Below are 14,994 nucleotides of genomic sequence, written 5' to 3'. Positions count from 1 at the left end.
TTAAACTTTGTATGTTTAACTGCGCGATGTATAGTTCACCCGCACGGCAATCGCCGGGCGCACGCCACCTCGCCCCTCCCCTACAGCCCCGGCGCCGTGATCGCTTGCCCCGGCGCGCCGCGCGGCTGTCACCCGAGTCAGGCCCGCGGCCACCAGAGGGCCGGCCCGCGCTCACGCCCGCACCCGAGCCGACCAAGGCAACCCTGGGCTCGCCCCTGGCCGCCGCGGTGACCTGGCGTGGTCCGCACTCAACACCTGACCCCGCATGGCCCGAGGGCATGCGCCGAGCCGGGAGCCAGGGATTTGGGGCCGGCAGGGTGGCCCGCACGATAACCTGGGCAACCGCCAAGGTCACCAATAGGCGGAGCAGCTGATTCGTTGCAGAACGCAGACACTAAAAGTAGCCAGATATTCTGTTATCGGTACTTAGTTTGACCGCTCCAGAACCTGGAGCGGCAGGGTTTGTAGTCGCGTTGTATACTCGGTACAGAAGACTGGATACCAGGCCAGCCGTTCATAGTTGGGACCCAGGCAGGAGCATCATTGCAATACAGCAACACACTGGCCCACTGCGGAAGGTACTTAGCTTGTCCGCTCCAGAACTGGAGCGGAGATGGCTGCAGTCGCGTTGTTTATAGGCTCAGAAGCCGCCGGTAGTTGTCGCCTCGGGTCCGTCGCTGCACAGCCGGCAGGTAGGTGGTCCCGTCTCGGTAGGCACAGTAGTCACGGTAGTAGGTCACGATTCACGTGATCAGCGAAATGATCCCTTCACCTTCTCACTCGCGCACATGCACTCTCACTCCCACACTGCCTCTAAACTGTTTACGAAACATGGTAACCGATCAGCTAAAAGGCCACTGGGGTCGCGAGGTGGGGAGAGACCACGGCGCGTCCGCCACCGGCGCCGCGCTCAGTGGAACTGCACCGCGGTAAGTGCTAAATCACTTTAACTAACTCACTACCCACTCCAACCAGCATTGTCATCATATCATTAACTCCCTATCAAAACCTAGAGATTGTTTGCTGAATTGAGTAAATGTGCTCGTTTGTCAATTATCCATTTTGCTTCGCCAGTACACAATGTCAGCATGCTCCTTTGCACGAAACATTGTGCTGGACAATGATCAATGCAATGTGGCTTCACGTGTGGAGTCGGGATGCAAATGTTTGAGCCACACGTTGATGTGACAATATTTACCAAGATGTTCACAATGTTCCACTCAACATGCAATGGGTGGTTTTCCTGACCTATTGCATAATAGTTACGAAGTAACGTGTGCATCTCAAGTCGAAACAGATGGTCAAAGACAGCAGTCGTGGGTCGTAATTCAACATCAATATCAGGTTCTGACGACCTCCAAGCAGTAAATTAACACAGTTATTTTTGTTTCATATGCCCTATGTAGGTGTCAATCAAATGTCGAGTGATACTTCTACCCAGTTTGTTTTTCTTGTTAAGCTCCGCATGACAAAATCGGAGAGATGCGGCTGAAATCGGTCACAACAGCAAACATTCTGCAATGTAATCGTAGGAATTCGAAACATCATTATTCTATGCTTTTGCCATCATCACGCACCAAAAAATGGCTTCCTGCATTGATGATCTCGATGATTAGGAGAACCAGTTACAATGTATAATGTCCACATATGACTGCCCAATAGTGATCGCCGGTGATTTAAACATCAACCTGACTGGCTCGAGCACAAGCACTGGCTATCAAAAATTGATGCAACTGTTACGGTCTTACAATCTGCATATGTGTAACAAGTCCTATCCAACGTACCATCCTGCTGGCTCGCTGTTAGATGTTACGATCACAAATCACAAGGACCTCATCCAACGCTGTGGTGTCACCGCCTGTCACTATAGTCCGCATGACTTCACGCGAATATTGCTGAAAGTATCGAAAGGGAAACGCCAAACCAATGTCATCACATCCCGCTGCCTAAATCGAGTTGATTTTGATTATTTCAATAATTTGCTTGTGAACGCCGACTGGTCTCTCGCCTATGGAAGTGCGACGACGTCTGAGAAGTGGGACTCTTTTCTAGGAGTGTTTACACCCCATTTGAATGTCGTCGCGCCCGCCCGGCACATTTAACTGCGCTGTCAATCTGCCCGGCCTGTCTCAGCTGATACGCGTGTGCTGATGGTTCGTCGCCGCGTCGCTCTAGCGTGCTGTTCGCGTGCTGAGTACGAGACACTCGATAAGCGGACGCGGGCAGCTATTAGGCGAGACTGTCGCGATCATACACGGAAGCAGATTTCTGAGGCAGGTCACTCCTGCATGTGGCGGTGCGTTAAATCGATCCCTGGCAGTAAACAGGGCACGTCGGCCACACCCTACATTCATCCTGATACTCTGAATGACTTTGTGAAGGTAGGGCCTACGACTGCCGCCAGCGTGCCGAACCGAGGCACGGCTTTGCCAGTCAGGCTCCCCGAGTTATGACCTGCTCATTTAAGGTGCGTCCTGTGTCATGCGATGAGATGCTTGCAGCTACGTCTGCGATGAACCCGACGACGTCCTGTGGGCTAGATGATCTTAGTACGCAGCTCTTACAGAATTTTTTTCGTGCTGTCGGCTGTCCCCTACTTGACGTCATCGATAACAGTCTCATTGACGAAACGGTGCCCAGCGCCTGGAAACACGCTCTTATCACAGCGCTCCCGAAAACCAGTGATTTGAACGACCCTACCAAATTTAGGCCAATCTCTGTAATGCCAGAGATAGCAAACATCGTCGAGCGTGTTGTTCATCATCAACTTAGTTCATATTTCAACGAGCATGATTTATTTTCGCATACACAACACGGATACCGTACGAATTTTTCAACAGAGGCCGCACTTACTGTAGTGACTGATAAAATACTCACCGCGATGGATGCTGGGGAGATCGCTCTGTTTGTTTTGATAGATCTGTGAAAATGTTTTGACGTTGTGGTTCACCAGCTTCTCTTACCCAAGCTTAAGATATACAACATTGACACAAAATGGTTTGAAAGCTACCTTTACGAGCATACCCAACGGGTTCAGGTCAAATATCCTTCAGGGCATACTGCGCGCTCTCGTAGTCTTCCGAATGGGATGGGGGTGTTTCAGGGTGCCGCCTTCGGGCCGCTCCTACATTCAATTTTCTCGAACAATCTAGCGTTATATTCAGAAGGTGCTACAGTGATACAATATGCCGATGACACACAGATTTTGGTAACTGGAAAGAAAAGTGCAATGCAACAGCTTGTCGCAACCATGGACAGTACCTTGTCAATTGTATTGGACTGGTTTAACAACCACTCTAGGCAAGTCAGTACAACAAAAACACAGTTAATGGTTTTCGGGACGAAGGCTACGCTGCGCGATATGCCTGCTGTGCATGTCAAGTTCGGGTCAGCTGTCATTACTGAAAGCAGTACTGTCAAAAACCTTGGTGTGGTGATGGACAGAAATCTCACATTTGAAACGCACATTGATCAGCTTGTTGCCAGGTCGACAGGCGCTCTGATAGCTTTGTCCCATGCCAAGCATGTACTCCCAAGAGACACCCTCGTTCGCATTGTCGGAGCTCTAGTCATTTCCTCCATTGAATACTGTATAGCACTGTATGGTACTCACAGAGCCACCCAGCTCCACCGCGTCCAAAAACTCGTGAACTTCTGTGCGCGGGTTGTGAGCGGAAGGAGAAGATGTGACCATACATCGGATGTTGTCAGGGATCTACGATGGCTTAGTGCTGATCAGCTCGTCATATATCAGATCTTGTGCCTGCTCAGAAAAGTCTTACGGGTCAGCCACCAGATATAGCCGCGACGTTCGGGGGATTATCGCAGCACCTAATGTTCGTAACCCCTAATGTATCACAACACCTAATGTTCGAAACACCTAATGTATCACAAGGCCTAATGTTCATAACCTCTAATATATCATAACCCCTAATGTATCATAACCCCTAATGTTCGTAACTCCTAACGTATCACAAGGCCTAATGTTCATAACCTCTAATATATCATAACCCCTAATGTGTCACTACACCTAATGTATCATTAGGCCTAATGTATCAAATCACCTAATGTTTCACAACTCCTAATGTATTGCAACTCCTAATATATCACAACACCTAACGTATCGGAACGCCTAGTGTATCATAACCACTAATGTTTCATAGCGCCTAACGTATCGTTACGCCTAACGTTCATAACCTCTAATGTATCGCAACTCCTAATGTATCATAACGCCTAATGTGTCAAAACACCTAGTGTATCATAACCCCTAACGTATCGTAACCCCTAATATCAGCTGACGACGCTGGCGAGGGCGGGCGATTTTCAACCCTTTTGACCGCATCTGAACTTCCACTGAAGTCTACCAGATTATGCGGGCGTTTGTGGCGCATACAGTACTGGAAGGCGAGGCAAGGTGGGCGGTGTCCAAAAACTCATTCCTGATTCTTATCATGCCCATTTTTGTGCTTTCCAGGCTGATGGGCCCTGAGAAGTGTAATGGAGTAATAGAATATAAGAATGGATTGATGGAAAATCCGTTCTCAGCGCCCATTGTTTGATGCACATAAGGAAAGTAGATGGTGACATGGAAGTGAGGTAGCTGGAAGGCAGGGAGCTGGTTCATCAGTATTTGAACCTGAGTCACGCTTGTCACAGTTCTTGCATGGCTGAATGATCAGTATTTGAACCTCAGCCATGCTTGTCACAGTTCTTGCATGGCTGAAATCTGTTCTCAGCACTCCTTGTTTGAAGTTCATAAAGAGAAGTAGAGGGCGACACGAAAGTGAGACAGCTTGAAGACGGAAATGGTTAATCATTGTTTGAATCTGAGTTGAAGACAGGGAAATGGTTAATCACCATTTGAACCTGAATCACACTTGTCACAGTTCTTGCATGGCCGAATGATCATGGCTGATGAATGATCTGAATCTCAGTCATGCTTGTCACAGTTCTTCCATGGCTGAATGGTGGGTGCTGGTGCATACAGTCCGTGCTTTTGGCATACGCCCAGTTTCAGCAACCCATTGCATTGAGTTTTTTTTTTGACAATCCCCCTCCCAGCCTCATGTTAACTTGAAATGGGAAGTCATTCCTCCCATGGAAACAATTATAAGTCATCAAAAAACCTTTCTTTAAATTCTAACATCAAAGAAGCAAGGTCATGTGGTCAAAACGTGTGGAAAAATCGGGTCTTGGGAGCATATCAGTTCGGCACTGCCATGTGAACTTCTAGCCAATTTTCAAAAGTGATACCCCTAGCATATAACATGGCTAAAACTTACCAAGTTGGACGAAAAGCGTGGAATGATAAGTGGGTCACTATCAAAAGCCCCAATGTTTGTAACCACTAATGTATAATAGTGCCTTATGTATCAAAACCGATAATGCTTCATAACATCTGGTAGCATGGTGGGTACCGGTGCAGACAGTCTGTTTTTCAGCAGACAGCCCGGTTTTAATAACCCATTACATGGGATTGGGCTCATTTTACTACCTGGGGTAATGTTTCAGTAGTTATTGAGGTAGGATTTGAGGAATGCTGGTGTCAATCATATTATGTGTTGATTGTATAGATCAACAACACGTAACGTGTCCCTGAGAACATGTCCCTGAGAAGCGCATATATATATATATATATATATATATATATATATATATATAAGAGAGAGAGAGAGAGAGAGAGAGAGAGAGAGAGAGAGAGAGAGAGAGAGAGAGAGAGAGAGAGAGAGAGAGAGAGAGAGAGAGAGAGAGAGAGAGAGAGAGAGAGAGAGAGAGAGAGAGAGAGAGAGAGAGAGAGAGAGAGAGAGAGAGAGAGAGAGAGAGAGAGAGAGAGAGAGAGAGAGAGAGAGAGAGAGAGAGAGAGAGAGAGAGAGGGAGAGAGAGAGAGAGAGAGAGAGAGAGAGAGTATATATATATATATATATATATATATATCTATATCTATATCTATATATATATTATCTATATATCTATATATATATATATATATATATATATATATATCTCTCTCTCTCTCTCTCTCTCTCTCTCTCTCTCTCTCTCTCTCTCTCTCTCTCTCTCTCTCTCTCTCTCTCTCTCTCTCTATGTGTGCGTGTGCGTGTGCGTGTGCGCGTGCGTGTGCGTGTGCGTATGCGTGTGTGTGTATGTGTGTGTGGGAAGGACACAACCTGCATCTTTTGTAGCCTTTGCATGATTCACTTTTTGCATGGTGAGCTCTTAGGCATACCTATATCGTTCTAATGAGCTAAGGCATACAAACTTAATCTCAAGAAAAATTGCCGTGCGATCTTTTTCTAAGCGTACTTTTGAGCTCAGCAGTTACTGACACAGGCACTAGATGACACCCGAGGAGTGTTATCTCTGCTTGCGGACAAAGGCACCTAAAGAAAAGGCTGTGCGACAGTTATTGACAAGTTACAAGTTTGCACGCGTAAAGTTCGTCAAGATAGGCTTCGTACGGTATCAGTTTCGTATTGTGAAAAGAACCTTACGGAAAAGCCTTGCTCGGCAAAACAGAAGTCTGAAAAAGTTCAGCACGACACTGTTTGCATCGTAAACGTTCGTATGGATAAGTCCGTTAGTTTGTTTGCCAAGGGTAAAGTTGTCTAAAAAACTACTTGCGCTAAGGTTTTTTTTTGCTGATGTTTGATGTGGACACACGAACATTCGTCCTCAAGTCTTTTCATCGACAAAGTCAGTTTCACATGAATGCGCACACGAAGATTGAAATTCAGATGTCTGATATGTGCATGATCATGTTCAGGTCAGACAGTCACCAAGGATGCAGTGCGTCCGACAGCAATACTGACGCCGTCGCCTGACAATGGGAGAAGTCCATTTTAACTTTTTAAGGTTTGCTACAGCTCAAAACCGCAGCAAAGCATAGATAGCGCGTTAAAGCACATGAATGCTTACCTCGTGTTTCGAAAGCTAGAATCGGTTCGAAACTGAAAGTCGTGCAACAGTGAATGAAGATTAAAAGAGCACCACGTCATGTTTTGTGCGAAACAGTCCAGGAATTCACAGTTCTTCGCCGTCGCCAAGCTCATCCTTATACCTAAATGACGTTTGGAAAAACGTTTTTTTTCGGCTTTTAGGACTTCCCATAAGGATTTTCTGAGGCCGACGAATATTTTCCAAACCATAATGCTTGAACAGAAAACCGGATATATAAAGGGAGCGTGTCTAGTCAAGTAAGAATTTTTGACTGAGCACGTTGAATGGGAGCTAATTTTGATTTACAACTTTTGGTGCCGTTGGTTTCTACAAATTCGTCCCACTGACGAGACATAGCCGCAGTCCCAATTTTTTTTCTCTCGTTTGTAAGAAAGAACGAAATTATCGGGTATTCCCCAAGCAATATTCATTACTTAACACATTGACATCATTGAGCAGGTATCGTTGGTTCTAGCCAATGACTTTTCGAGAATGTCGCTTGTCAGCGCTGACAGCAGCTTGCGAACCCGGCGATGGCGACGGCCATTATGTTGATTTTTTTTCATTCAGCTGAGGACTGCGAGTGTACGGGCTTAGACGCAAGGTATAGCTGGTTAGTTAATATGCACCAATTCATGTCGGCCTACTATATACTAAGATGGGGAACAAGTATTCTGTCGCGTCAATCAGCTGCACTAGGGTCTGGGGAAATGTGACTATTCTACGTCACCTAACAACCAAAATGATGTCTACGTTACCTAGCAACCAAAATAATGGCCATGTATATAGCATACAGTTAATTGCCACATGTGTCAGTGCATTCGTCCTTTCGTTCCCGCTGATTGGTTTATATTTTAGGATTGTGTTTGTTCACGTACAACCATCGATTGGATGGATATAAATAAATAAATGAAAACTGCTGCGAGACCCAAGTGCACACTTAGCAACCAAAATTAACCATAGATCATTGTCAAACTTCCCTTAGGCGTGTAAGGAGAAAACCGAAAACATTAGACACTCTCCGTTTAACAATAGCCAGACTTCATTCCATGACTGAGAGACGAATCTATCCTTCACAGGCAGTATTCAGGCGACATCGAAGAGATGGCGTGAATAATTTGATATTCGGCGATGCATTTTTTTTCTGACACGTCCTCATGCGAGTGCCTTACATGCAAACAACCGATGCCGCGTCACTGATGCTTGGCAATTTTTACGTGCGTGTTTTTGTCAAGCAAGTGTGTGTTGCCAGCATAAACGTGCTCAAGATTGTTTGAGATAAATTTTATATTTCCCTTTACGCATGCAAACCCTTTGCCTAGAAGCTTTTGCCTCCCCGTCAACGTTTTGCCATAACAAATACTTCTCAGGCGTTCCTTAAGCCATACCAACATTTGCTTATGAGGTCTTTGGTACTAGCCTTTTCGCACGTTATTTTACCAAACGCACTTTGCATCACGCGTATCACGCACATTTGTTGGGTGAGATTCCACAAGCCCTTTTTCCAAGCGCATGTTTGTCATAAAATCCTTGTCTTCGCGGTGATCGACAACAGGTTTTCAACGCTAGTGTCGCCTGCAACAGCAGCATACGACTGGCGGTCAGTGCCTGCTAGTTCGTACTGTTGCGGCTTGATTCGAAACTACTGCAATTAGGGTGTGATTTCAACCTGGAGCTGAGCGGCACTGCTCTTTGTATAAATGCTGTTGAGCATGGGGACTCCCTCATGCACAAGGGATGTTCCTTGCACGAACCAAGGAAGTGGCAGACAGCGCCGCTCGCTGACGCCACACCGGCGACGCCGGCAGTCAGCCTGTCCAGACCCGCCTTCCCATCGATGGCATCCCGCCGTGCCTGACGCCGCCGGAACTTGCCCTCGCTTCTGCCAAAGCTGACCCACCCCGTGCCCCTTCTTGGTCGCAGGAGCGAGGGAAGTTGTCAAGAATGGGGGAGGGGGTCAGAGGCATTTGAGTCGTTTCTTTCCATGTACCGCCGCAAGCCTAGTGCTGAATTATCTCAGTTGTTGGGAAGTGGACTCTATCCCCCGAGGTTCCCCCTCCCCCCCCCCCAATAACGCGATCGTTCCCTCGCCTATGCTTGGTCATATCGTCCCCGCCCCGGCATCCCGGTTGTTATGCTGGCGGCTGGCGGCCGGGGGTTGTTTGACCCGTCCCGTTGCGGAGGGGTGGCTACACCCCCCCCCCGCCCCCACTCCGCCCAGACAAATTGGCGCATGGGGAGGACGGCTCCTGGAAGTGTTCTTGTCAGCGTGCTGGGCGCATTGTGCAAGTGGGCGCAAGTGTGCATTGTGCAATATCATTTCCGTTTCGTGCATTGTGCTGTCGTGTGGCAGGACTTTCTTTTATTGATTTGTTATTTTTGATACGACCGGTCCACTCGCAGGGCAGCGCCATGTTGCTTGGAGGGCGAAAATCCCTCCAATATTGTGCATCCTTGGCCACTTAGTGACGTGGAAACCCCTCCGATAATAAAGTGAACCTCAATTGAAAAAGTCGGTTCCAGTCATTGTGTACAGCGTCATATAAGGCTTATTTATGTATGGGTAAGAAGTCTCCCTCCCCTTATTGAAAAGGCTTTAGACGATGTCCTGGGCCTGCATGACTTTTTTCTTGTGCAACAATACATTTGCGATATCTCTCGACTGTTTCTTCTGATGTACTTGCTTGCAATATGCGAACGATGCGTTGTTGGTGTTTTCAGCTTGCGGCCCTTTTTGCGTATTTTCTCCGGCAGGATGAAGCTCGCTGTTGCGGATATTGATGGCAGCGGGATGGACATCAACTTCAGCCCTTCGTTAGCTGGGGAGGTGCCCTGCTGTTGAACTGATGAGCTGCTGCTGAGAACGCAGCTACTCTGCTCTGGATGGCTGTTTGAGGAGTGCTGCTGGCCGCCCGGAAGCATTATGTCTGCCAGCAAGCTGGCACAGCAATCAGAGGCTTCTGTCAGTCATCTGGTGCTGCTCCAGAATCATCATTTTTAGGAAAGTAGGCATTGTATCACATGGACTCGTAATGTTCAGTTCGTGCTTCACGAACAATTCTGCTAAAATCTACGGCGATGATTTCCTTGCCACGATTATTGGTAACTCAATACGATGGACATGGCAAAGACACAATCTACTTTATTTCTCTGAGCACTTTCGCAGGCAACAGGAGCAAACAAGTTTTCGAATTCTGTCATAAAAAGTTCGTTGTGTGAGAATGTTCCAATATGCGGTACCACCCTAGCACTCGCCGAGAGATGGCAGCACGATGATGTTCGGTAGACTTTAGTAGACTGCACATCGCCCAGCTGTGCGGGTCAGAATCGTGTGCGACAAACCCACTGCAGTCAGCTGATTTAGGAGTTACGAACATTAGGGGTTATGATACACTAGGTCTGACGATACATTAGGTGTTATGATATATTAGGAGTTGTGTTACATTAGAGGTTATGATCGTCAGGAATTACGATACGTTGGGTCTTACGACACATTAGGTGTTATGATACATTAGGTGTTATGATACATTAGGGAGTATGATATATTAGCAGTTGTGTTACATTAGAGGCTACGAGCATAAGGGATTACAATACGTTAGGCCTTATGACACATTGGGAGTTACGATGCATTAGGAGTTGCGATACATTAGGTGTTGTGATACATTAGGAGTTACGATACATTAGGGGTTATGACACATTAGGTGCTACGTACATTAGGCGTTATGAAGCATTAGCGGTTTTGATACATTAGGCGTTGTGATACATTAGTGGTTACAAACATTAGGGGGTTCGATACCGACCCGCGACGTTCACACGTGCTGAGCACACTCATGAAACGCGACAGGTTAAACAGCTGAGGCGCCCCCGAACATCGGCGAGCAACTCTGGCACTCGCCGATTTAGCTACAGAGCATCGGATTTGTTTAACTGCCTGTCGCCCGACTTGCACTATGTTCAGAGTCTAGGCCGCTTCAATCGCAACTTATGGAGTTTCTAGTGAGTGAGGCGAATGCTGGCACATGAGTGGGTGCGTGTGTGAGTTCGATTGTGTGTGATGCCACAATGTGACTGCAATAGTGAGATTTACCGAGATATCCCTTAACCGATGTGTGATGTGTTAGGCTATTTTTACTACACTTCACATTGTCTCTTTTATGCGAGATTTTATCAATGATGACGTATAACTTTTAAAAAGTCACTGGATCTTTTGGCAAGTTACGAAATATATGAATGAATGAGCGCTTAGATGGGGGCCCATTTTCCCTTCCCCCGACGGTGTTTGCGGTATAATTCCATAATGGCGTAGCGTAGCCGCGCCAAACTTTACCTAGGTGTGGGAAATTGAAAAGCAAATATTTTTGGGATACAAAGTTAGAGGCGCCTTGTAAGGTCATTATCTTATGGTAGGCCAAAGTTAGGTGGGGCTGTCAACGAAGGCAATTTCTAGGGAAACGTCCCATCTGACGTGACAATGGAGTGTGCACTAAAGTAATAAATCTTACATCATCATGCATAGTTATATATATATCATACATAGTTAGATAATCTCTTAGGTCTTAAACCCGCTGCATTTAGGATTACAAGAAATTCCATTGAGCTTTGGCGAGATAGAAAGGTGGGACTGAGGTGAAAGCCAGCCTGTTCATTTCATTCGAGATTTTGCTGCATGAGGTAGTTTCTGGTGCTCAGTATAAATTGATTAATATCAAGGACAGCGGCAGGGTAGATTGATATGAAATGACCCAAGTCAACATTCGGTTTTTTTAGAAACGTTTCTCTTAGCGTGGTTCTTGTCGCTCATTAAAATGCAAAAACTAAAGCACTCTTAGCGTTTTGGGCCCAATGGCCCTTTAAAGGCCTGAGAAGGTCATTGACTTCAAATAGACATCAATGACTAGGTTTAGGTGGCTAGGTTTAAGGGGGTTGCATGAAATGGTACGAGGCACTTGATCTCCCAATCCGGAGCTCGAACTTGTTTGACATTATTTAATTCTAAGGTCATGACCTACGTATCTCAAATTTTGACAAAAGTGAGGTAACATGCAGGCCATCACACCCTGTCACCGTGCGTCACTAAAACAGGCGACATGCCGATGGTGTATACTTGCCTTATAAACATATCCTTTGGAAAAACAAGCATCCAAGTTAAAAACGCTTCCTGACGCCAAAATATCCTTCGCACAGTCACTATGCTAAACGCGATTAAGTCCTCCATAAATAAAAGGTTTTCGGCTCTCGTACCATTTATCGCGCCAGCATTTTGGTGGCTTGGTGTACTGAGGACATCACACGACACACGCGAAAGAGCTAAAAATAGAAAGTATTGCTTTCGTGGTGGTGAGAAGAGAGTTCAATGAGGTTTCTCCAGTGGGAACGCCTAATTTAAATCAAATCTAAGCTCTTCAGAAGGATTTCGAAAAAACCTTGCGTTACCGAACCCAATGGACCTGTCTGTTCTGACTCTGCGGGAAGGGTGTGAAAAAGGTGGGCTGCTCCCTTTAGTTCACGGTCTATATAATGTTTGGTGTGAATTTGTGAACAAAACCTAAAAAGAGTTAGTCGAGCTCGAGTTCCAGTAAATTTATAAGCGTGTAAACTGAAACATGCAAAGTCGATACTGAACGTTGGCGAGTGTCCATTTGCGATTGGGTAGTGGAGATACCTCGTTATTTGGCCTTAATTCGGTGAAAGGTTCGAAACATAAACGAAGGAATAGGTTGCAGCACTTCAATTTTTCAACTGTTTTGTCCTAACAATTTGATTTTATACTTTTCACGGATCAGCGCCCGCGCGAAGCGGTGCTTGTTGCGTACACCCCGAAACCATCATCGGACCGTGAAATTCCAGGTTAGCGACGTAATTTCACGGTGAAATATAACGTGCTCCAACACATGATACTGCACGCCCCACCCTGAGGGTAGGACTCCCTGGCATCAGATGGCATTAACTATCTACCGGCTACCGCCTTTGCAGCATGGAAGCTGATCCCAAAACCTTATCCAATCAAAAATTTAGGACCCAGTATCCAAAAAAGTAAGAGCAATCAAATACCGCAACCGATTTCTTGGCTTCGTTTCTCATGTCTTCCCGAGTTATGGCCAAATACGGATTGATACTTACCACCAGCTCGCCTTATACACGAACAGAACCCACAGCACAAAAACCTCTTCAGCTCACTTTGATTCCGTTCAAGGTTCACGGCCATTTCTTGGAACGAATGGGCCGGCCATCAACCCCGCCAACTCTCTGACCCGCCTGCTGCCGAGGGCATGCGTCGGAATCACGAGTGTGCCGCACAACAGCTTTGTGCTGCGCTGCAGTCTGCAGTTTCAGAACCAACGCCAGGAGACTTCATTGTTGCTGTAATTGTATCCACTTAAAGGCTGATTACACTTGTCCTAGGGTGATCTCCCACGGATTCTGTCACATCACAATCTTCCATGGGCATAACATAGAGAATTTCGGTATAGGTCTTGCGCCAATATAACTTTAGCACGTGAGAGGTGCTTCCAAGTAGATGGCAAGTATCACTCACTTTCTAAATCCAATGTGACCCACATAAATGATAAGGCATCCTTCCATGCGACCCAGATTAATAAGGAGAGACAGCTGACTCTTGCGGCAGGTAAGAAGGCTGAAATTTAGTTTGTTTTAAAATGACTGTTACATCTGATTTGATATCACACGGTTGCTAGTTGATGTGACAGAAGCAAGGAAACCAGAGCCATACCATGTGGACGTAAACCGAGTGTTAAATAATGACCAAATGTTGGCTTGATATCATACGACATCAGTCTGCAGCTGGCGCTCCGTTCGCGCTTCCCACTGTATACACCGAGCGTGGCAGGCCCAGCGGCGCTGGGCCGCGTGTGAGTCGTCGCATGTGGTCCAGTGCGGGGTTCAGCGCCACACTCTCGCCTGTAATAGGGAGGGGGGCCTCATAGCGTGCACAGGTCGGTTTCCCAGCCCGGCAGGCTCGGTCGGCCAAAACGTCGGCCAAAACGTCAGCACATTTGATACTGCTCGGAGCGGGGGGGGGGGACCCAGTTCCTGACCGTGACCATCAGATACGCTCAGCAGATGGCTGTGGGAGTGAGAGGCCTTTGAACCGCAGTCGGACCAGGGGCTGGGGTCAGGCCAGGGCAGCGGGAAGGCAGGTGCACGAGCTCGCTCGCCCTCTGTCTGGTCATTTCCCCCAGCAGCTGCTGATCTGAGCTGGGCGAGCTGTCTCTACTGCGCCTGCACAGAGCCCAAACTCCACACCGATGGCGCATGGTTCTGTAGACCGTCTGCCCACACCTCCGTCAACGTTGCCGAGCGAAAAACTTGTCCCCGCACGAGGAAAGGGAAGGGGAGGAAAGTGAACAAGCGCTTCGTCCGGGGGAGGGGGGGGGGGGGAAGGAGGAGGGCGTTGAGGGCATGCCTGGTAACTATTGAATCGTGCCAAGTTATCAAAGTAAGCCTAAAAACTAACCGACGCAGTGCTATCTACGTCCTTCCGTCCTATATGAGTGCAAAGACAGGCCGGTTTCCGCGCCCAGTTCGACCCGCGCCCTTACGACTTGTCTGCAGATGGCAGCACTTGACAAGAGACAGGAAGAAGCGGAGCCCACGTTTATGGCGCTGGCATCCAGCGTTGAAAGCGTTCACGCTGAAGGCGCTGAAGGCGTTCCACGACGACAGTGCTACAGAAAAACACTCCGATCGATGAGGGTGAATCGACTTTTTTACCGCCAATACTTGCACACAACATTACAGATATTTGCACGCGATAAAACTCATGCTTCAAAAACGCATGCGCGTCTTTTATTCTTCTGCAAAACATAGACAGCCTTGACGTACACGCTCCACTTACGTGTTAACTGCGAAAGACCAAGAGAAAAAAATGAGAGCTCACACCAAGCAGTGTTGATTACAACCGCACCACCTAATCGTAAACTTCCAGGTCAACGGCCAAACGTCTCGACGAAATTTTAACGCGCCGTAAAGCTTGCCTTCCTCTCTGACCACGCTTGAACTCCAGCAAAGCTGCTTCCACCGGCCGCAGGCTAGCGCAGG

The 14,994-nt window shown here is 47.2% G+C and overlaps 1 protein-coding gene across 1 annotated transcript in view; it reads left to right on the top strand.

Annotated features, from left to right (window-relative positions):
* The window catches only part of LOC119104307 (facilitated trehalose transporter Tret1-like), a 79,845-nt gene extending 65,198 nt beyond the window's left edge, over window positions 1-14,647 (top strand). The window contains exon 4 of the mRNA XM_037228005.1: window positions 14,571-14,647. Within this exon, the coding sequence (XP_037083900.1) occupies window positions 14,571-14,647 (77 nt within the window). The remainder of the gene's footprint in view (window positions 1-14,570) is intronic.
* The last annotated feature ends 347 nt before the right edge of the window (window positions 14,648-14,994 follow it).

The sequence above is a fragment of the Pollicipes pollicipes genome, unplaced genomic scaffold (genome assembly GCF_011947565.3).
Source record: "Pollicipes pollicipes isolate AB1234 unplaced genomic scaffold, Ppol_2.1 Scaffold_6052;HRSCAF=7182_pilon_pilon_pilon, whole genome shotgun sequence".
In the NCBI taxonomy this organism is placed as follows: domain Eukaryota; kingdom Metazoa; phylum Arthropoda; class Thecostraca; order Pollicipedomorpha; family Pollicipedidae; genus Pollicipes; species Pollicipes pollicipes.
Note: the sequence above shows the minus strand (reverse complement) of the source record. Positions and strands in the feature narration are given on the sequence as shown.